Source organism: Camelus dromedarius, chromosome 36 (assembly GCF_036321535.1).
Source record: "Camelus dromedarius isolate mCamDro1 chromosome 36, mCamDro1.pat, whole genome shotgun sequence".
In the NCBI taxonomy this organism is placed as follows: domain Eukaryota; kingdom Metazoa; phylum Chordata; class Mammalia; order Artiodactyla; family Camelidae; genus Camelus; species Camelus dromedarius.
This window is the reverse complement of record NC_087471.1, coordinates 11,677,884-11,701,795: the sequence shown is the minus strand read 5'-3', so window position 1 is coordinate 11,701,795 and position 23,912 is coordinate 11,677,884. Positions and strand designations below refer to the sequence as shown.

General features: G+C 42.5%; 1 protein-coding gene across 1 annotated transcript in view; it reads right to left on the bottom strand.

The window, feature by feature from the left end:
• HPGD (15-hydroxyprostaglandin dehydrogenase) overlaps window positions 1-23,617 on the bottom strand; it is a 28,430-nt gene extending 4,813 nt beyond the window's left edge. The window contains exons 1-5 of the mRNA XM_064482506.1: window positions 23,479-23,617; window positions 23,099-23,222; window positions 19,912-20,018; window positions 12,314-12,410; window positions 126-202 (exon numbers count right to left, since the gene is read on the bottom strand). Of these exons, the coding sequence (XP_064338576.1) occupies window positions 126-202; window positions 12,314-12,410; window positions 19,912-20,018; window positions 23,099-23,222; window positions 23,479-23,571 (498 nt within the window). The 5' untranslated portion in view covers window positions 23,572-23,617. The remainder of the gene's footprint in view (window positions 1-125; window positions 203-12,313; window positions 12,411-19,911; window positions 20,019-23,098; window positions 23,223-23,478) is intronic.
• Window positions 23,618-23,912: the final 295 nt, after the last annotated feature.

Here is a 23,912-nt window from a genome sequence, read left to right as displayed (position 1 = left end):
ATAAGCTTTCTATCTTTAACCCAGAGGTCCTGAATTCAGCCTCTACCCCCGTCTACTTTGCAGACCGCGTGCTGCGCACGTGCACAGAAAGAGGACAAGGGACACTGGGGTTGTTGCGTCCTCACCGCCGCTGAGCGTGTGAATCCGATTATGCCGTGTTTCGAAGCACAGTAAACAGGCTGCTGGGCCACAGGCATGAGCCCTGGAACAGACAAAGAAGAGGTAACATCAATTTTGCTAAGAAATAAGCAGACAAACCCCAACAGTCGCTATGACAATGAGCCATTTGCATCTGTGCCATTTTATGATTTAGTCTGGAAAATACACTAAGATAACCACCAGGCAACTTTGTAAAGCTCACTAGTCCTAGCCCAGTTCATTCCTCCCGTGACCTGGACCACACTGCCCAGCACGTCTGGTAGGTAAGGCACAGCCGAGGGAGGCATCCAGGAGTGATGGGTGAGTTCTTCTGCCTCCCTGATGAAGTCAAGAGACGGCGATGCTATCTAAGACACAGAAAGTCATCTTGAAATCCAGCAGGCTACTACCCAATGTTCAGTTTTTAAGTGTGGATTTTAAAAACTATGTATTCTAGCTTTTTAATGCTTCCAAGGAATTTAAATTACTTAAGAGGGATCTGGAGATGATTAATTGTCTCCACTACCCCTTGCTAAGCATTTCCCTGTCACCAACGGCACTGCAAGATGCCTCTCAGTCTTTAAGAAAATTCAAAGTTAACTTCTTTTGATTCTAAACTGTACGCGATGCCTGGATCTTGGCACATCCCATGACTTAGGAAAGGAAAACTGGAAATAAAAACGTATGCTCCTATTTCATTTCCTTTCATAATTATGGCCCCAACAACAGAATTCAAGCAGCTTTAGAACTGGTTTCATTTTCCATATATACCCAATAGTAACTGTTCAAAAAATGATTAAAGTCATGGCCTGGAAAAAACGTACTATTGTAGAAGTACAGCACATTTTCTCCCCGATCTCCTAGCCAGCCCCATGCCACCGCCTTCTCCCACCCCACCCCGAGCCACAGAAATAAAACAAGAAAAATAAATTTTACTGTACTTATTATTACCATCAGGCTTATTTCTCATAACTGTCAATTCTTTCTCTCCATCAACAGCGACACTTCTAACTCAAGCCATGTGTACATTTCAGTTTTGAACTAATTTCTTGAATGAACTCGTTCTACACCATTTTTAAAACCTGTGAGTTCTTTGAGTCAAGGAACAGCGATCCATGATTACTATAATGTTATTAATATCAAATGTCATAGTAATAATACTAAATGATTCTGCTGAGACGTGCTCATCTCCACCCAGCTAACGAGTCCCAGAACGCCACCAAGGGTGAGCGTGCTGTGCCAAAGTTCAGCAGTAAATGCAGACCTTAACCACTCCCTGGGTGCCTGCCAGGTCTCAATTTATGAAGTATGTTTGCTCAAGAGCAGTTTAAATCCCTGAGGATGGTAGATCACACACAGTGCGTCCACCCAACGATCTCAAAGAGCTGCAACATGCGGTTCTCTTCTTGTTTTGTTTTGTTTTTTAGGTTAAGTAAAATGTGTAAGTCAATTAAGTTTGTCGGTGTCAGTCAACAGGAATTCATGATGCCTGCACAGGATACACAGGTGTATGAGGAGTTCGAGGCAGAGAGAATAAACAGGTGCAGCCGGGCGTTGCTGTTTCTTGTTCTCGTAAGTTAGTCACTGTTTCACCCTCTCCTTAAACATTTATGAGACCGAGGCTGTGGTTGGAGCTGGTGTTCACAGACTGCAGGAAATGCACTGGAAACCTTAATCAGAGGTGAGCTAGCTGACAGTCACAAACAGCACAAGGGCGCTGTTCACAGATACAGCCAGAGATGAATCTGGAATGAATTTTTGTTCCGTACGTGGAGGTACTGAACTTCTTCTGAGCCCAAGCTAGTTCAAAAATGTCACAGTAGTGAAATAAATCACTGTTGTGTTGGTTCCATTTAAGAAGCAAGTGCAAAACATACACTTCCTTTTAAAGGTGGAACTGTAAATGCAATCAGAATGGTGAAGAATTTGTTTGCATTCTCAGAGTGGTGCTTAGTTTTATGAATCTTGCAAGACTCCAGTGACATTTTCCCTGGTAGCCTGCAAACTGTCTCCTCCTGCAATTACTTTCTGGTGTTAGATCAAAGGCTGCATAAATCAGTTTCAGACATTCAGAAACCAAGCATCCTTTAAAAAAATTTTTTTAAAGCTTTGTGGTATAATCGGCATACAATAAACTGTATTTATTTAGTGTGTGGTTTGATAAGTTTGGGCAATGGTATACACCCATAAAACCACGACCACAATCAAGATAATGACTGCATCCATTCCCTAAAAGTTTCCTCGGGCCGCTTTGTCATCCCTTCCTTCTGCCTTTCCCCTCTCTCTCGGCAACCACAGCTCTGCCTTGTGTCACTATAGATTAGTTTGCCTTTTCTAAAGTTTTATATAAATGTAATCAGACAGTGTACGTTTCTTTGTCTGACTTCTTTGACCCAGGATAATTCTAATGGGATTCATCCATGTTGTACTGTGTATCAATAGCTCATTTCTTTTTTTTTCTGAATACCATCTACTGTAAGACTGCATCTATCAATCGCACATACATTCCTCTTTTGATAGGGATATTCAGTCTGGGGGTATTACAAATAAAGAGAATTCTATTTTTCAATTATTCTATTTAGACAAGTTATAGTTCACTTAGTTCAACAAAGAGTTTTTTTCTTTATCTCTCCACTACAGGTAGATTCTAAGTGTTGCTTCTTTTGTCTTGAGCAGGTAAAGACTTGCAGTGCTTTTTCCCCGACTCGTCACCAGACTTTCATTGTAGACATTTCCTATCTCCCTCAGTTTGCTGCTTTGAAAAGGGAGGCTAAAGGGAGAGAAAAAAGCTTTTTTTTTTTTTTTTAAGGGTTTTGTTTTTCTTTTTGATAATGACTTTTGTTGCAGTGGAAATGTCTCAGAAATCCAACAGTTTCTATTGGATCTCAAGACCCCACTTTGCCCACACTAGTGTAACATTACTGCTGGTCAACTCCAGCACTCGTCTCACCTCTGTTGCTAACCTTAGACCCGCAGCACCAACGTACCACGTTGTTTCCATGTGCTGATTCAAATAAAAAGCCGTCCCGAGGCTGGTAATCAGGGTCAGTGCATAGAATTGTGCGGGGGGTGTACGGTATGACTCTGGGGACACCACTCACACAGTAATTTGTGGAAATTGTGACCCCCCAAAGTTTCCACAGTTTACAACCTGCACAATTTTACACAGAAACCCTCCGTGGTAGAGGAGGACGACCAAATAAAAGAGACTGAGTAGGAAGATGACAAACTCAGCATCACGTAGAAATTAAAGACGGAAGTACTCCAAGAGCCTAGAGTGGTCACAGTTACAAGTGCGAAAATCAAACAAGAATCACTTTTCTTTGAGATATTAACACAGCTCAAAATCACACATCCAAAAATAGGACTTCTCTTGGTTTCCCATCTTTCTCCCGCTATGTCTCCATTTCTCAACAAAAGGTTCTCAAAAGAGGCACTGTGTTTGCTGTCTCCACTCTCCCCAACTCCCATGGGCCCCGCAGCTCACTCTAACCATGCTTTCATCTGACCAGTCAGTCCAGTCAAAGATCTCGTGGCGGCTGCCAGTGACCAAGGGCTCCCTAAGGTTCAATCTCATCTTCCTCTTATTTGATACCTTCTTCAGTGGCGACCAACCCAGTTAACGATGCTCTCCTTGAAATGCTTCCCTCTTTGCTCTGATGGCCTTCTTCCTCACACTCACTGGCAGCTCCTCCTCCATGTCTTTCTCTGTCTCCTCCTCCCTGACCAGATGCAGAAATACACTGTGGGACCCAAGGGCTGGCCCTGATCCTTTGGTTTTTTAGGCACACTCTTTCCCTAGGTGACCTTGTCTACTCCTGTGGATGAAATGCATTCTCTCAATATCCCTCTCTCTCTCTTTCTCTGTCATACACACACAGACACAAACACACGGTTTTCAAATTTAAATTCCAGCTCTCCAGCCAAGATCTCTTACTCTGTCTTGAGAATTCCTGTTAGCTTTCTTCCCTTGAAATACAGTATTTGCTAAGTCAAAAGGTTTTATACGAATGAGTTCATTTTAGAAATATGTTTGGTAACAATTGAGTGCCAAATATAACGAAAACATGTTTTAAATAGTTAGTTGAAATGTATAAAACCAGTGGGAGGATCGCCATTTTAGCAGAATGTTATTTCTTATACTATTTAATCATTTAAAAATGTCCTTTTAATTGAATTTGTCAAGAGGGATTAAGCACGGTAGTTTGGACTTTGGGTGCCAGACTGGCTGAACTCAAATCCTGAATCCATCACCGTGAGCAATGTCACCTTTGGAGAAGGTACCGCTGTGTACCATGGAGTTTTTCTTCAAACCACTCTGGAAGGAGCTAAGTTACATAAAATACTTCAAACAATGTCTGGCACAGAATAAACACTATTGTTGGCTATTATTTTTATTCAAATGTAAATTAAACATTTTTCCTTAAGATGAAACATCTCATATCCACAGCTAAATTTATCATTTTCATATGTCTCTTTCCATCTGCTAAATAAAATTACCTTGTTATTTGCCTCTTTTTTAACCATAAAATAAAATCCAGTGAGCAAACAAAAAAACAGATGAAATATCTCAGTCTTGTTTTATTGATTTATTTACTTGTTTATCCACATTGTACCTTTTAATGAAATATATATATATATAGTTTTTTTTTTTTTTTTTGCACTAGAATGCCCCAAGTCTGGTACAGCATCCTAACTTGGTTTGGTTTCTGAAACTTGGCAAACTGGACTGTTGCTAAACCAAATTGAAAAGTATTTTATAGAGGGGCATTCAATTAAGAACTATGTATTTAGAACTTTTAAGTCCAAAGAATAATGAAGTAGTATTTTTAATGCACTCTATTGAAATGTGTAACTGAATGGGAGGCCCCCTGGCGCAGGGGGAGGGTGGAACTTTGCTGGTTGACCAGTCAGATCACCTCATCTGTCTGCAAAATTAGTCCTGCTAGTATAATGCCTTTTGGTCCTGTTGCTGGAATGAATCTAGATTTTTCTAAATCTTGCAAATTGATTCCCATATGCATAGGGAAATTGTCACGTTAAAGGATTTACAGACAACAAAGGATTGTGACAATGAGAGGGCAGTCTCTAAAGAAATGTCATTTTGTTTAATGTTGTGCTCAAAAATGGATGCCTTATATTTAAAACATTAGGAATAAATTTTTTCAATACTTATTTATTCCAGGCCCAGCAGTGTGCAAGTTTACTTAGAGAATTGCTAAATGGTTCTCTCCGAAATATAACATGTCTAATAGTGGCAAGTCTATGTCCATCATAACTGTAGGTTTAGAAAAAATAATATCAATGGAGGGAGAAATTCTACCCACAAAACAGAATATTTTCTACAACCACTCAGAACAGTAACACCAAATGACGCCGACTGATGAGATAATTATCAAAAAAATTAAATGCCTGAAAATTGCACATGTGATTATAGAACAAAGAGATCATTTAGAAAAATAAAATATAATTTCCATGTCTGCATTAGTTCCTCTATCTTTAATATTCTTTTTACTCATACTTACAAAAGGTAACTTTAATATCTACCTCTCATAGAGGGTAAAAAGCTCAGAAAAAATTTGTGCAAAAAACTGAAATCTGAGGGGGAAGGGTATGGCTCAGTGTAGTGTGTGCCTGGCATGCACGAATTCCTGGGTTCCACCCCCAGTATTGCCATTAACATAAACAAACAAACAAACAAGTTTGATTACCTTCCCCCATCAAAAAAAAGAAAAAAGAAAAAAAGACCAAAAAAAAAAAAAGGAATCCCTGAAATCTGCTCAGACGGCAATTGTACTGAAATCTTCGAACATATCCTTTATTTAAATGGATCATGTGAAATAGACTATACAGGAATGCTAAATAAATTCAATTTAGGAAAATAAGTTGAGACTTTAAGGGTACTGATCTTGGCCTGATAAAAACTTGAGTTCAGCAACTGTGCCAAAAAACAGGAACTGAAATCCCTAACATCTTCTTCACAATCAAGAAACTGCCCATTGTTCTGCTTTTAACCATCACTTCTCTAACATGGGGGGGAAAGAGAACTGGTGAGAATTTGTTTACCTATGTTGGTGCAGAAAGCTGATCGCACTGACCAGCGGACTTCCTCATCCTAAGATTTCCCACACAAGCGAACACCGTATCTGATGCTGATTTTTACCCTGAGTCTCCCGTTTGCCATTAACAAATTATGTTTTAACGTGTGACATGACATAAAAAGTGGCATCAGTTTCTACAAAACTGCTCCCTCCTCTGTGATTAGGAAAATCTGTGCGGAAAGGTAGTTCCGAGAGCACCGGCCAGGGATGGTTCATTCTGAGAAAGTTGTCCCTGATGTTCCAGCAAAATCTCCCTTCCTGAAAGTTCAGTTATTGCTTCCGCTGTGACCTCACGACACTGAGATGAACTTTCTTAGCCACTTGAAGAATGTCCCTGTGCAAACTAGCGGCTGGTTCCCTAAAGCGTGGGCCAAGGACCCACATCAGAATTGCAGGACCCACCCCAGACTTACTGAGTCAGAACCTGCCTTTGAACAAGTCCATAGGCGATGTCTCTCATGTTGACTCCTAGAAGACTATTCATTTTCCTAACAGTCTTTTTTCCCCACAGTGGCTAGGAAACCCTAAATCTTTGATCCATTCCTCAAAAGGCCAATTTGATAAATATTTCACCTTTCCTCCTGATTCCTTCTAGTGCGTGTCTTCTTAATAACTCGGAGCCAGAAGACAGAAAAATGGAAACCATGAAGACTTTTGCTGCCGGGACTAAATGAGAGAGACGGGCCACATATTCATACAGCTGGCATCTGACCTGTGAAGATCCAGAGAATGTGGATCCATCCATTCTATGATCCACACTAAAATACAGCAACATAAAATTGCTTTTATTACTAATTCTCAATGCAAATTTTCCAAGTTATGCAGCCTCTTGGAGATGAGTTATGCATCTATAAATTGGAGACCATTAAATTGCCTTCTCTTGTAGGGATTTGTGAAAGTTAAATGTGATGTCATAGAGCCAATACTTTCGCACAAGGCCTGGAACCCAGCAGTTGCTACATAGCCCTTCCTTACAGCAAGAGAAGTTGCAGAGGGTTGTACCACGTGGAAGGAAGGGGATCAGTTTCAGCTTACCCGAAATTTCTGGTCTGTTGTCCAGTCCAACCACCACGCTTCAGGTCACGTGAGTCCCAACGCCTTGCACCTCGCACCACGCTTCTGTTTAGTCCATGCCATGCTAACTATTTAGTTCTGCCATGTTGATGAGAGACCCTGACATATAGCTCTTGGGCTAGAAACCTGGCCAATGACTTTCATATTCCCATTTCCTTTCTCTCAATGTTCAACATGTTTGTTGAACTTGAATGTGTTACTTAAATTGGTCCTAACTTGAACTCCTCCACCTTCACACGAAACACAGGCTAATTACATCATAGACACGACTTAGAGCTCAAGAGAGTATGTCACTGGGCTGGCATTTAAGACATGCTCAAAAAAATTCTAAGATTTTCAAGTATATTCTTGAGTCTCTAATGTTTTCAGTTCAGAGTAAATGTGACTTTCATGGTGCATCTCGCAAAGTGCCACCAAGTGACTTATTCTTGAGGCACAGAGGACGCCCCCGGCAAACACCAAGACCTCAGTAGCCAAGCAGGTGGGAGCCGGGTTGGTGGACAGACTCCCTTTCCTGAGACAATTCCTCTTCCTTTCCCACCGTTTGCAGTGACCTCAGTATATAAAAAGCACACTTGACTCATGAGATGTCTCATGGGAGCCGGGTTGCTTGGTTCTCTACATTAAACCAGACTTCTCTCTTCTCTGTTGTTCAACTTCTTCTTTTCTACTAGTTAAGGATGGATGTAGCAAAATGAGGACAGGTTTACATATGATGTCTGCAGACAACAACTCATGCAGAAGAGTCTGTGTGGTTAACAGTGGTGGGGACAACTTCCAAGGCGCCAGCCTGAAAGACAGCCTTCCCTCGGTACAGCGAGGAATCAGTCTCCACTTTAACTGCTCCTCTGTTTGTTAAACTTATTAATTGCATCTGATATTTGGTCTGCGTCAGTGGTCATTACTCATTAACTTCTCTGCCCAAGCCAGTGCGTCAACTTGAGGTTTTACTATGACAGTAGAGGGTTCCACCAGACCTGTGCAAGCGACCATGAGGATGGACTCATGGGTTGAATATTACCCACCCTTCCTTCAACACAGCGAGCAGGAGGGGGGAAATCAGAAAAACCTGGGAGGAAGGGATGTTTGGAAAAGATGGGAAGAAAGCATTACAAATCCTTCCCCTGCAATTTTATTTGTCAATTATACCTCGTGTAAGCTGAGGAATTAAAATAAAGAAATCCTTTGACTCGCACAACTCCTCAAAGACTTTTTTCGTCATCTGACCTCCGCCAACATGCTAGACTTCAAGGGTACAGAATTGCTGATAACATTTTTGAGGAAAGCGTGAAGATTTGAGACGTCCACACTTCTCTTCTTCTACTATTACAAAATCCTGAATTATTTTTTTATCAAACTAATCTCACGATGGGAAGGACAGAAGAAGCTCTTGGTGAGTGGATAAAATACAAGACAATATGTATTAATACTCTTTTTGAGAGGAGAGCCTTATCTGTCACCTCAGTGACAATTTTTTTAATTCTGAATTTTTTTTTAATGCACAAAAAGAACATTGCAGAAACGGAACAAGTACTGACTTATTAAGGATGAAGCGCTGTGGGTGGGAGGAGAGGTCGCCGGGTCTGTCTGGATTGGCCACTGGCAACAAGGAGACAGTGTGTCAAGGTGTGGAGGCGGGCATCAGGACGGTGCCGCACCAAGCACAAAAGACAGAGACCAGCTACTTAATCGTTACAAACAGCTTACCCGGCCTGTCGGGAGACATCAGGGGAAGAACCACTTTGGATGGCTCTGATGTTCATCAGCTTGTAAGAGCGCCAGAAAGGTCACTTAAAGCCCAAATGGTCTCATGTTGCATTTATAGCCATGCGCTGTTTTATCCGCATGATCAGAGAAGGAGCCACGCCTGGTTTCAGACAGGGGCTCAGAGATAGGGGAGGTGCTCATTCACTCCCAGGGTGGGTACTTTGATCGAGCCAGCCCTTGGCCAAGAGAGCCAAGTGGATGTCCAGCTATAACCCCCAAGCTGCCCTCCCTACGACGTGTTCTGACTCGTGACGTTGGCAAGCTCCCACAAGACATCCAGGGCTTTACCCCGTGTGCGTCAAGTAGGGTGAAAGCTTAAACTTCGGCCGAAGGTTTAGTAAGTAGTCTAGAGATTAAAAGAGCGCCCAGGAGGCCTGAGGATGCTAGCAAGTCGCACTGGCTTAATCAACTTACAGGAATTCAGCTTTACAGCTAGGCTAGGATAGGCACAGAAAGAGAGACTGACAAACTGACAGAAGGAAGAGTGAGATCTTCTAGCCGCTAAGACAGAGGGGGTGTCGTATCAGGCTGCTGGCGTGAGAATTTCAGCTCTATTGCTTCCTCATGGTATAAGATTGCGCAAGATACTGAAAGTCCCCTGCCTTGGTTTCCTATCTGCAAGATGGAGATTAGGAGGTCTACTTCCCAGGGCTGTGAAGAGTGTTAAATGAGATAACGCACTCAGTGTTTAAAACGCTTATCACGTAAACTGAGTGCTCAGTGAATGTGATTAGCATGTATTTAAGTATTTTTTTATTGGATAAAAGCCAGGACTACATTGTCTTTCTCTGTTCAGGCTCTCTGGGGCAAGTAAGCCTCTTGTGGTGCAGAATTTCTCCTGGCAAGTCCCAAACTCATCCAGCCCCAAGGCCTTCCTGCCTGAGAACGAAATCAGCTTGTCCGAGGGCGCAAGCACAAGGGCCTCTCTGTCCAGTGTTCGCGGGTCTCCAAGCGGTACTGGCCTCTCAGCCTCAAGGCAGAACCCATGCCACCAACTCTCCATCACCACCCAGAGCCTTTTTTCCACATTTATGTTTTTAAAAAAAAATTTAACATTTCTTCTTATTTTTCCAATCATACACACACACACACACATATATATATATGTTATGATTTCATTTCAAAATAGTGTAGACTTAGCCTTGACAATTTGCCTTTAGGGTTCCAGCCTCCCAGAATCTTGACTTCGGTCCTCTCTGGGGCCAAATATCTCTTTCAAGTCTTGTCTTTGCTTTCACCTGTTAATATACTCTCAGCCTTGAAATGCTATAATTCATAAGTAGATGTCATATTAAGAAAAATCAGATTAACAAGATTTACCCTGAACCACTTACAGAACTAGGTCTGTTAACTCTAGGGAGGTCATTTTGACTTGAAGCAACCCCGAAAATGAGACCCGAGTTTATTTTTGAGACGCTCTGAAGGGGGAGATGTCTAAGCTGCCACCAGTACCCGGCTCACAATGGACCACCTGACAATGATTCCCAGAGGAACGAGAAAAACACTGGGCATCAGAGAGGCTAGCGTTGTTCAGGTACCTCCAAGCCTACCTCCCCCGGTGCTCCTGGAGCCGGGAGGTGGAGGACCAGGTCGGGGTTTGGGGGGGCACCTAGTCCGCAATCACCACACTGACCGAAACGAACCGGATAACTGAGGGAAGTCGCACTGTTTTTGGACACAAATGGTTTAGACTTGCCATCCATATTGGCCAGGCGTCTCAAACTTCATGATTTCACTTTAACGACCCAAGAACCATTAATGATATTTTTTCTCCCTAGAGTTTTAAAAGTTAAGTCTTTGGGCAAAGTTGCTCCAAAAGTTCCTGCCAAAGGTTTATAGCTAATACTGAGTAATATGATGTCAGCTGAGAGTAAATCACACTGCCCCGAATAAAGCCCACTTTGGACTGCATGTTGTGGCAAAAATGAGTAGCTTGCCACTGCAATCCATCCTTGGGCACGCAGCTAGGCTGCGCTTCCCAGACTCCCTCCCCATCGCTGGGTGAGCCATGAGGTGAGACCCTACATGGAAGGTGAGCAGAGTGAGGTTCACCACGATCGGGCTGGGACTCAGAACCCCGTGCCCCCTCAGCGTTCCCCTCCTCTTTCTGCTGGAGAGAAAGGAATCTCCCAGTGCCAGCACGACCTTGGATGCTCTGTGCTGAAGAGCCTCCGCCAGCCTGGTTTCCCAAATGACTACGTACACAAGAGGTTCCCTGCAGCCAAGATCTTGCCCTGGGCTGATGTCGTGAGTGGGGAATAAGCTGATGCTACATTTAAGCCCTTGTCGTTTGGGTCTATTTATTATAGCAGTTTAGCACTGACGGGGGCAGAATATGCCACCCCAAAACACGTCACTTGGGCAGAAGGGTTATTTTGAACTAGAGGCACCTGTCAAACAGCAGGTGCAAGGAGGGCCTTCGGGTCTCCCCTCTCCTCCCTGAAAGCAGGACGCACAACTCCCGTGGGAGAGACGCTGCCCCCAGTCCCGGGGCAAAGACACACTCTCATCACCAAAGACGGGGGTGGGGCCGAGAGGGGTCCGCACGGGCCTTGTCAAAATAACGCTTCTCTTCCGTTCGTCTCGGGGTGTGTTCTAGCGACTTTCCCGCAGTTGCGCCCATTGTCCAAGCTCGTTCATAAACACTGAGGCCTCCCCATTGCTCGGGGCCTTATTGTCCTAAGGAGGTGCCCACGGAGGACCGAAGCCCTCTGTGCTTTGCTCCTGCTGATCTATCTTATGTCAGTTTAATTCTCAGGCAGGGCCAGAAGCCCTGAGAAAGCGGAGATCAAGTCCGGCTCCCCCTGCAGCACATCCCAACCACTATCTGTGCCATATTTCACAATTACACACTCTTAACTAAAAGCACACAGGAGCAGAGACACCTCAACTTCATTTTAGGACTGTTTCGTTTATCAAATGTGCTTTCACCGGCCCGACAGCTCAGGAATCTCTCCACAACCCTTGACAAACAGCAATGCTGGGAAAACCTCTACATTCTCTTTTTTGTTTTAAGAATCCTGCAGGAAGATAACTTAAAAAATCACAATTTAAAGTAACAGAAACCTATAGTTCAAACTTTTGATATTAGGCAAAAGAAATTCCATAGAACCAGTTTGCAAAATTAAACGCTTCCATTTCAAACCTGAGTTGACGGCGAAGAAACACTGCAGCTACTCTGCTGGTCCAGATGACCAACAGGGGGCCCCTGTGAACGTCAGAACCGTCCTCACCTGCTAAAGAGGACATGTTGATGATTATGCCGCCTTCACCGCCATTCTGCTTGCTCATGTAATCCAGACCCAGGTAGGTTCCACTGATGACGGAAACCTAGTCCAGAGACACACATGGGAAAAGCAACAGAACCATTATACTACATCACAGAGTCACACATCACGGTTTTTTATTTTACTGCTCTCCAGACACGGAGGGAGATTCCTGCAACTATTATCAATGAAAGGTTTTGAAGTGGCTGTTTGTGGGTTGTTTTTTTTTTTTTTTTTAAGCTAGTTATTGACTGGATTCTCTTTTGTTTGCCTAAACTTGTGGCGCTTAACCCATCTCTGCAAAACTTCACTTAGCTACCCGATCCGAGATTTTATGACAAAGGTTATATTCCAACAGTATCTTGTTACTTTAATTCTCAAGCATCTTTGAGAATTCTATGTATTCTTTTTCTTTTCTACATCTTGGATACAAAATGAATTTACCCTTCTTAGCACATGGTTCTCAGGTCCAGGAATTCCACATCCATCTCTCTTTCATTCTCTTGGATCTTGGGGTATATAATAGTGGGTACCCTGGATTTCCTACAGTTTTCATTTCCTCTTCTGTTCTGCATTTGTACCTACTTCTCCGTGGACAACAGAGGCAGGAGCGCTCTCTTCAGCTTTAGTGCAGACACCGGCTTATCTAATTCAGCTGCAGAAATTCCATTCCCCTTGTCTGTGACTGGCTTAAGAGCTGCCTGTGAGTTTCTGGCCAGTGAGACCTGAGAAGCAGTCAGCTGGAGGTGAGGTCTGGGTTGGGGAGGGTGATGGAAGAGGATGCTGCTGAGAAAATTTTTTGTTGCTCTTAAGAAAATCAGAAAGAAATAATTGCTTTATGCCCTTTTCATTGCTTTGTACGGATGCAATGGCTGGAATGAACAGTTACATTGCTAACATCCTTAAGAGGAAACCAGCATGAAGGATGGCAGATGCAAGAGGGGAAAAGAAACTGGTCCTGATGAGATCAGGGAGCTGCAGTGTCAAGCAATCCTGACCTCCACGTCATGTGACATCGCACAGCTGTTTCACCTGGTTTGGTGGGGGTTTCTGTCCCCGGGACGTATGATCTTCAGTAATGTCGTCACTTAACTGTGTTCATCACTCCCACAGCTGTCCTTGGGACAGTTTGCTCTGCTCCACCACTCACCTCCACATACAGTAGGTACCTTTTCAGTTTAATTCTAATATTTAAGAATTACCCACTCTCGAAAACAACTGTGACCTGAAACATATTTGAAACCTTATTTTCCCTTTTAGATTTAAGAATTCCTCTTCCTCCCAACTCAGACTTTTAACATCTTAATTCCTCCTTCTCTCACTCTTTACAATACTGCAGACGATGAGTCCGAACCTGAGAGCAACTTCTTTTTATTCTAAAAAGTCCTTTTGGAGTTTTCTTGACAAGCATTCACAGCTGCCTCTCTATCTAACACAAAAAGGTCAATGGAAAAGTCCACAGTCACTGAAGCCATGTGCCAGTTTGAAATTAAGTAGGCTTAAAGAGAATGAGTAAAATCTCCACCTGATCCCCTTTACAGAGGAAAAACAAAACATTAATGGTTTATAGAAGAAGGGAAAAATGTAGATGGCTGAGGTGACTGAAGCCAGTTCGACACTGCGCCTTTCTGCCCAAGACTCCAGCATGTCTGAACAGAATTTCTGTCTATGCATATCGGCTCTATGCTTTTACCATCAGCTATTCACAGCTTTGCTGGCACCGGCTTTTGTGTTTTCAACATCTACAAGATGCAGCCAAATAGAAAATTTGGGAATGTTTGTTTTTAATTTTTTTTTTTAATGCCAGATTTATTTCCTGGTCTTTGGTGGAGGAAGACAAAGGATTACCTTGCCATCCATTATTAGATTAAGAACTGAGAAACTTTTCAGGCGAAAGGGTTCTTAGGATAAATCTGTAAGACAAGCCCTAAGGCTTTGGCTGCACATATATGACATTTGCACATCTTTTTCTTCACCATAACAATCTCTTCCGTATCCCAGGTCATATATTAATGGGGTTGTTACAAACCCACAGAATAAAAATGCCTCCTAAACATATTTGTTGTCTTTTGGCAATGTTTATACATTTTTTAAATGGGGCCCTTGTAATATCAAGTGTCTAGGGAAAAAAAAGAAAATGACAATTTACAGATATGTTCTCCCTACAAACACAAAAAATCTGGAATCTGCAATATTTTATTCCATTTTGTAAAGGTAGTTAAAATTTTGTATTTGACTTTCAAACAAAAAGAAAAAAAGAAAATCTAATGTCTAATTTCAGAGTGAGAATAAATAAAAATTCAATTATTGCCAAAATGGTCTAATTAACACATGCTAATTCAGTATTTTTGGTCACGAAGAGGCAGTTTTTATATGTAATACTAAAATTGTAATTGTGCCATATTCCACGTCTTAAAATACTTCTTTCATGAGTTAAAGCATTCTATAACTTAAAACCACTCTCATAAATTCCTCTACCCTGGAAATACTTCTTGAGTAATAAAGATGAATAGACTGGTTTAACTCCAAGTCTTCCCATTATACACACAGCAAAATGTATATATGTTTCTATTACATGTACATGTTACGTGTGTATATAACACGTGTGTGTGTGTGTGTGCACTACTGAAATTTCCTATCTGTCATTTCCTTCATCTCATCTCCCTCCACTCTGGAGTTTCTTTTAGCTTACTGATGATTTTTGCATTACGCTGTAATTTTTTTTTTTTAATTTGTTAAAAAATCTGTTATCTAAATCATGAAACTGCCTTCAGGTTTCTTGTTTTCTCTCCAGCCCAGTTCTCAAGGAATACTAATATAAATGACCATTTTTTCCTGAACCCTTTTTTCCATCTTTTACTTTCCCATGTTCGATCTTTTTACATTTTCGCTTGTTAAGGGGTTAAATAGGCTTGTCTTCCCCGTTGCAGAAGCCACTCGTAATTTAGCAAGCTCTGCCTGCCTCTCATCGTTCAGTGAGGTCTTTAGATATAACAGCATCTTTGGATATGATAGCGCGGGAATAATAGAAAGTAGTGGCTACTCTAAGTTGTCATCAACACCTTTGGGAGACAAGGAAAAGATGTACACGTGACAAGTGTTTCTACCCATATCCTCAACTCTTCGAAGGTAGAGGAGAGCAGAGAAGCCACCTCTTGTAGAAAAGAGAGTGAGAATGAAGAAAACGTAGGGTTTTAGTCTCTGGATGAGAAACGCGGCTTACGGCGTGAACACTATGCCATAACCCTTCATACAGATGCTGCAGGCTTCATACAGTTGATGGTTTATTGAAGCTTAACCATCCTCAGAGGGAAGGGGATTATCCATGTCCTTTTGCAAACTGGGAAGTTCAAGATCAGAGAACTGAAGTAAAAGTTCATGGATTTTCAATTCAGGTCTGAAACAAATATTCTTAAAAAATCGCCAGCAACAGCCATCTATTTTGTATGTTTGTTTGTTTGAAGATTCTAAGGTGGTGAATATAAGTGAGTCCATCTATTTTGTATGTTTGTTTGTTTGAAGATTCTAAGGTGGTGAATATAAGTGAGTCCAATGTCCAAATCAGGTTATAAGTCCCACGTGAGTGGGAATGCATTATTTAGGTTTATTAAGAAATAAAAGAAATACATTACCAAATGGCCTTATCAACATTCAAATTGAAGTCTACCTCCGCCCAACTGACAGACTAACCTTTGATAGTTTGCAAAAACTGGTTCTTCCCTGCACATTCCTTGTGAGCCTGAGTAGCTATAAATTTCTGTGGCTGGTTTCAGACCAAGGAGGAAGTGCAGAGTAGTCGCATGGAAACAAAAGACTGGGAAGAGGCTTGATGTATCTCTTGTGTGGGAGAAGCGGTGACATCTGCTGTCTGGAGAATCGGGGCGGGGGGCAAATTTGGCAGGGAGATAAAGTGGAAGGACAGATGACACCGTTTGCAGCACTGATCTATTAGGAAAACATCCAAATATTGGACTAAAACACAGAAGTGAACATCCAAGTAGGCCATCACTGAATAGTAGCTTCTCTGTCTAATTTGTTTTAATTGAACATCTACTATGTATTCAAAACAAGAATCTTCTGCCTTGGAAGAACTTACAGTGTATGAGCATAGACTACACATGCATAGAAATAATTCTAATAAAATTAAAAAACCGGTAAGCCCTCTAAGGTTGGCATGTATATGCCATATGAGACTTCAGAAGAGGGACTGACGCGTGGTGAGGCCTTTGAACCAAGCGGTTACTCTCTGACATGGACAAGAACATCGGGAAACATGCAAAAGAGCAGCCATGGAGTTGCACAAGGAGGCAAATTACATCCAGAGCAGAGGAGGAAAAAAATTATTATACAAACCACACACAAATATTTGCGTTATACCAACAGAGATAATCAACTTAGAAGGACAGTGATTGGTCAGACGCTAATCTACTCTTGCAGTGGGTGTTGTAGGTAGGAGGGGAGGGAACTTGGTTTTAAGTTATATTATGGGTAACAAAGGTTATACCTTGTTTTCTTTATTTAATATTAAATAAATGTCATCAGTCCCTGGAGTCAACCTAAGGAGTGGCCTACAGCAGCAGAGTTCAAAATCAAGGCCAGCTAAGTTTCAATGAGGAAAAATCCAGGAGAGTGAGCTGTAACCAAAGGGGGCAAATAAAAACTCCGTCTTCCAGAATTTTCTATCTGCAGACAGTGCAGGAACTTTCCAGCTTGGAGCAGGCGTTTATTTACCTATATTTGTTACATTAAAGCAAACGTGCCCTCTCAGCTGGATGAAGACAGATCATTCAAACCTACTACCTTTGTGATAATCTCTTCACCATTTTCATGTTTCTTTATATTAACTCTGATCATTGCACATGTTTTCTGGCAGCTGATTTCTCAGAGAAAAGACACAGTAGGCGCCCACTACGAATGCACTGAATATAGGAACTCTGTACTCTGGTGTCTTTTATCTATGAAGTATCTGTAGCTTGACTGATGAACCTAAGAACAGTAGTGAAGGTCAAGAGAGAGAGCTACTGTGTAATTCATGCTTTTTCACTCATATCTCAATTCAAAAAAAATCTTGTCACAATATGTCATTTGGAGAGTGGCGTTAAGTTTACAAAATATATTCTTAAAAATTCCCGCAGTTTCCATTTGGTTGCATAGTCAGAGGAAAAAAAATTTGAGTTTCACGACCACAGGGCATAATGAAGTGAGGTTCATAATGAGTCAGGGATAACTACCAAAGATTAATATAAAATGTACGATTTCTTTACTAAGTGAAGAAAAATTAAAGCTATCCAATGGAATTGAAAACAAGGATGGAAAAAGAAAGTAAACAAAAAGAAAACTCAGTAAATATAAAGTGTGAACTAAAGTGGAAAAAATAAATCCTCATTCATAGAAGAGGAAAAATAAATATGAGTGGCTTAAATTCACGAATTTAAAAAAGCAGGTATTTGCAGATGTGACTTGAAAAATAAGATCTCACATTATTATGTCAGTAAGAAGCAAAATCAACATAAAAGGTTACTTACAGTTTCAAAATAAAGAAACAGAAAAAGATATGGCTAGGTACACATGAGTCAAAAAAAACCACAAGGAACCAATTTTATGCCTAGAAACAAGAAAATGAATCAAAAGTCACAGGTTGCAAATGGGGCTACAACTTTAAAAAAAAAATCAAAGATCAATAATAATCACTAGCAATTTGTGCTCTGAATATTATAGGTTTAGAATATAGAGTTGAAACTGGCAGAATTACTGAAAGAGGTAGGCAAACTGGCATTTGGCATTTGAGCTTGGACTTCAGTCTACTTGGGAACTGACCGATCAAGGAGATGAAAGCAGGTGCAGGAATGTGACATCCAAACCAGATAAAAATATTTTACTAAAAGAAAATTATAAGCTGTTATCACGTATAAGCAGAGATACAAATATAAACTCAAATGGGGTATTAACTAAACAAATTCAGTGGTGTCTTAGACATTGACATACCATGATAAAGTAAGGTTTAGCCAAGAGATGTAAGGATGGTTCACAGTAGGAAGATGTTTCATTTTATGTTACTACACTACCAGCCTAAAGTAGAAGCAAATCAGGTCTCTAAAAACACACACACACACACACACACACACACACACACACATCCTGGAACGATTCCGACGGACACCCGACAGAAAGGTTTTAAAGTTATTCTGAAGTATAAAGATATTCAGGAGCACTTGAGACAAATTTTAGAAAGATCTGGAAGGAAAGTGTTTGTACTTTATTATTCTGGGATAGAGAATTTTAGGAATCTGTCAAGTCTAGGGAGGGACTTTATCAGCTTTTTTGTGAATTACTGGTGATTCTCATTACTCCCATCAAGTTATTACAGTTAATTCATCACTCTTGAGAATGTCAATTCAAGTCAAACCTTTATTGACTGAGCCCTATCTTTAAGACATGGTGTTGACTACTGAGAGAAGAACAAAGAAGAAAGAATGTAATATGGTTCCTGTTTTGAAGGAGTTGACCATCTCCCAGGATATCACAGAGCAGCGGCCACTCCCCTCCTGTTTATACACACTTGGCGACCCCTCTGCACTTACACATGACTGCTTTGCAAGATTAGTAAGAATGACCTGCCCAAAGGGAGGGTGACCACATGCCCAGTCCAGCTATGACATCCGGCTTTAGCTAAGGTTCGAGTTCTACTAAACCCCAGTATCTTACATTAAGTGTGTTTATAAAATGGGATAACCGGCCAACTTGTAAAACAATAGAAAAAAACAAATTTTCTTTCCTAATCCTACACGTTTATCATTCAAATAAGAGCTAAATAATCACCAGTGTGGAAATTACAGATACCCATGCGTATGCACACTGATGTTCAGGATAAAAATCTTAAGAATTACAAAGTCCAACAGTCACGTTGGCCTTGTTTCCTATTATAGCCCTGGAATTAAATTAAGATTTATTTTTTAAATAAGTTCAGCCAGGCGCTGGCACATTTTTTCTAGAAAGGGCCAGATGGTAAACATTTTAGCCACTGCACATCACAGGGTCTCTACCACCCTACTCAACTCTGTCTACCTTTGTAGCTTGAAAGTAGCCCAAAACAGCATGTAAACAAATGACTGTGGCCGTGTTCCAATAAAACTTTATGGACACTGAAATTTGCATTTTATATATTCATATACTGCATCTTTTTCTTCTTCTTCTTCTTTTTTCCCCACCATTTTTTCAACTATTAAACCATGTAAAGCCCACTTTTAGCTTGCAGGTCACACAAAACCAGGTGGCAGGCTAGTTTGGCCTGGGAGCCATAGTTTGGCAACTCCTAAGTTACACAATAAACTATGGCTTTTTTAATACTTCCTCTTAATATTTTAAGACAAATTTATTTTCATAATTAAAAGCCTCAAATGCCTTCCTATTTGTAAAAGGAAATGCTTTTTTCCTAGCTTTTTGTAACTTCCCTTTTTCTATACTGTAGGTCATTGTATTGTTTCCGTGAGAAAACCCCTTTTTTCCTTTTAAAGCATCATGTTATTAAACAATTGCAGAAAATGAACACAGCGATGAGAGCTTACCAAATTAATCTGCAGTGTTTTTTCCCAGTTTTTCTCATTATTCACTCCAGCATTATTGACCAAAATGTCCAGCTTTCCAAAGTGGTCTACAACTTTCCTGAAAGTATCTAAAAGACAAAAGACATTATAGACACGTTCTGACTTTCCATAGACACATTTATCACAGCCGATGCCCTGAAATGAGTTTTTAATTTATCCACCTTCCCTGTGAAAGTTACACTCAGACAAATGTGGGGAGAGACAGCTGTAACAATTAGCACTACCTGGGAGCCCGTTAGAAACGCAGAAACTGTGGCCACCACAGACCCACGCAATCAGAATCTTAACTTTAATAAGACCCATAGATGGTTTGAATGCACACTAAAGTTCTATAAACAGTAACTTCAGGGAGTAAATCTTAGAGAACTGAGCAACCTGTGCTAAGAACTCTTGGAAGCCAGTTTGGGCATCTCTGTCCCTAAGAAGTTACTGACAAAGTTAGCCTATGACAAACACGCTTTTTTTTTTTTTTAAATAAGCCATATTATCTTCATAAAGTGGCACATTAAACACTTGTGTATTCAGATCCATTATGACCATTTCAGTGCATGTTGATATCCTACTAGGTACAGGTCTACTCCATTCAGTTGGTTTTATCTGATTACCTTAACTTTGCTGTTTGCCACTTCTTTTCCTATTTTTACTACTTTGTATTATTAGTTGGTATAAAAACTAAGTGCAACCAAGGTAAAGTCCGCATAGATCTCATGGTCTGAAGGTCCCTCATTACATAGTCCAAGCACTCATCCTGTCCCTGCAAACCCTCCTTGATCACTTAAAATTAGGTTTTGGATTGAGAAACACTGTTTCTCAAAGTAGCCTTTTACATAATCCTGTTGCTTCCAGGCCTTTGACCACTGGTTCTACTTCTGTGACTTGAAACTATAAATAGTGATGGCGGTTGTTCTTCCGAAGGGTAGAAATGTGTTCTCAGGTCTTGGGTCCAACAGAGGTGCTCTTTGAAAATGCAAACCCACACAAACTTTATTTTGATGGAAAAATGATTAACTACCACCAGACACACTGAGGAGGGCATGGGCTAATCAGTTGCCAAATGACTAAATCACCATGCAAGTTAATTGCCTAAAATATTGCCAGGATGTTCTAATGTGTACCCTTTACAGTACCTTCTAGTGTATCGAAATGGAAAACAACAAAATAAAAACTGCTGACTTTTTCAAAGAATTTTTTAAATGCATCTTAAGGTCTCACATTGATTCCCGGAAAGATCCTCCAGGAGGAAACAAGGAATATATATATATATTTTTTTCCATTCCATCCTGGGTATTTTCTACTGGTCAGAACCCCATATGCACCTTATATGCGATTAGCTTGGTAAATACGCATGTCTAATGGCTGTTACTTTTTCCCCTCATTCTGGTCTGCACTGCATTCCTTACCCTGCCCTTACCGATGTACAGCACACTGAATTCTACACCGCAGTTTTCTTTATGACACACCACTGAATTTTGGGCTCAAGCAACTTCAAATCGCGCTCTTGCGAACATTTATATGCTGTGGTACTCTTTATAATCTGCCTAAACTCTTTGAGTTGCATTTTTTTCCATTTGTAAATCGTCTCCAAGAACATTTCCACCTCTGTTTATTTTAAGATTTCAAGGCAGTCTTTCTCGACCCCATGTCTAAACAGTTTCAAAAGTTGCGGGCAGCCTTAAATCCTGAAATTGGAAGAGCCAAAGCCATGTTTCCCTTACATGCAGAAAAAGCTGACATCCAGACAACATGCGGATTTCTCGTGACCAACATGCCTTCCCCTGGTCACTCATTATGTGTCTGGTTTCCTCCTCCACAATCACTTATCCATAAGGAATGTGTTTACAGCCAAGGTACTAATTTTAAATACTGAGAAGCAAAACAATTAAGGTTAAATGTCACACGTGAAGCTACATAAATTCAGACAGAAATAGCTTTCAGATGATCTATACCGTTCCCTACTCCATCAGCATGACTGTCAGGATTTGACGTGACTTGCACAGTCAGCAAAACTTTATCCTCCAGCCAGAGCCATTCCATGGCCCTTGTGTCTACGGATCTCTTCCACACAGTCTTGTAATCCATGTTATCTGTCTTTGTAAGGTTTTCAGATGTTCATGACACAATTTCCCTTAAAACAATGTCCCATAACGGTGATGTGTTCCTTTCTAACACATCACTCCGTCTCTTCCCTCTCTTACAGACGAGCCCAGCGTTTTCCAAGAAATCCACACGTCCGTGTTGAGAACAGAAGTTACTTAGAGTGACTTTTATGAAAGCTTTTTGGTCCCTTGATTAAAGACGTGCCTAACAATTTACTTTCAGCAAAACTGTATGAAATACAAGTATTTTATTTTCCTATTTCCCCCCCAGAAAAATATGTAAGTTTTCATACAGCTCTGTTCGCCGTGCACCCCAGTACTGCACACACAACCCCCCCCCCACCCCAGGCTTCCCCACTGCATGGGTCTATTTTAAGGGAGTGGACGGAAACAGGAAAGCATTGAGGAAAGGCTGGTAGAAACTTTTCTCCCGAAATTCCAACCCTGCAGTAGCGCTATTATTGTTTTTAAAGTACCATTTCACAGGGGAAAAACCAGAGAGAACATCTGGTTAAAAGCATCCAGCACGCCTGCGTTGACCTTGCATTCTGGTCTGTTCCGAAGGGAAACACTGCCACCCTTGACTGTCCCCGGACGCCGCGTCCCCCAGCTTTCTGGGGAGGCGTTGTCTGCGTACACGCCTAGCCTCCCTTACCTTTCCAAGTTCCATCTGCAAGTCCCATCATTTAATAATTACTGCAGCAGCGCTGTCTTGGAATACACCGAGGAATTTTGATTACATTATGTGCTGCCAAATGACTGAAATAAAAGGATTTCTCAAGCAGTCTTGGCTTCCTATCCCCTTTGGGTTTTTTGTTTTGTTTTGTTTTGTTTTGTTTGTTTTTATGGCTAGTGGGATGTCAGAGAGAACTTAACAGTCCCAGCTATCTCTTGGAGCGAGCTCGGAGGTAGATGCTCCTCAGGGGGTACCGGCCCGCCCGCCCGCCCGCCCTTCCCGAGGGTGGAGGCTGGCTCCCTGGCCCGGGCCGCCTTCAGGTTGCTGCTTGTTCAAGGCGCGTTCCGTGTTGATGGATTGATTCCCCTTCTCTTACCTCTCAGCTGCTCCTGGTCGGCCACATCGCACTGGATGAAGAGAGTCTTCTGAGGTTCAAACTTCTCATCCAGGGCGGCCTTACACTTCGCACCTGCTTCAGGGTTCCAATCGACAAGCGCTACCTGCAGGCCAGAGGAGAGGAGCCCAGGTCCTGCGCGGTCGTGACACAGACAGACCAGCCGTAAAAAGACCAGGGGACGCTCCTCTTGTTGGACCTGCAGTCGGGCAGTGACAGCTCGGGCGTCGCCCAGCGCGCTCGAGGCCGGCTGCGGCGCGCCAGCCCGGGCGACTTCGGGGGCGGGGGGGCGCAGCCCCGGTGCCCCCTCCCTCCCCCCGGGGGCCCGGCGAGGGTCGGGGCGCGCGCCTCGCCGCGCTCACCTTGGCGCCCTTGAGCAGCAGCGCCTCCACCGAGGCCCGGCCGATGCCCTGCGCCGCGCCGGTCACCAGCGCCACTTTGCCGTTCACGTGCATGTCGCCGCCTGCGCGCGGTGGGCGAGCTCGGCGTCTCCGCGCGGCCGCGGCTTTTAAGGACCCTGCGCGCGCGCGCGAGCCGCCCGGCCGCGCTCCCCGGCCAGTGGGCGGGGAGGAGGCCGTCAAGCCCGCGCCGGGCACCCGGGCTGGGTCACCTGGCCCCGAGCGCTGCAGAGGCGCCCGGCGCCGCGCTCCTGCCTTCCTGCCTCGCCGCCGGGCCCCGCTCGCAGCCTCCCCTCGGCGGCGGCCGCCTGCCTGGCGGCGGCGCGGAAAACCGCTCCCGGGCACGAGCTCCCTGCCGCGCCGGGGACCCCCCAGAAAAGGAGGGCAGAGGAGAGGTC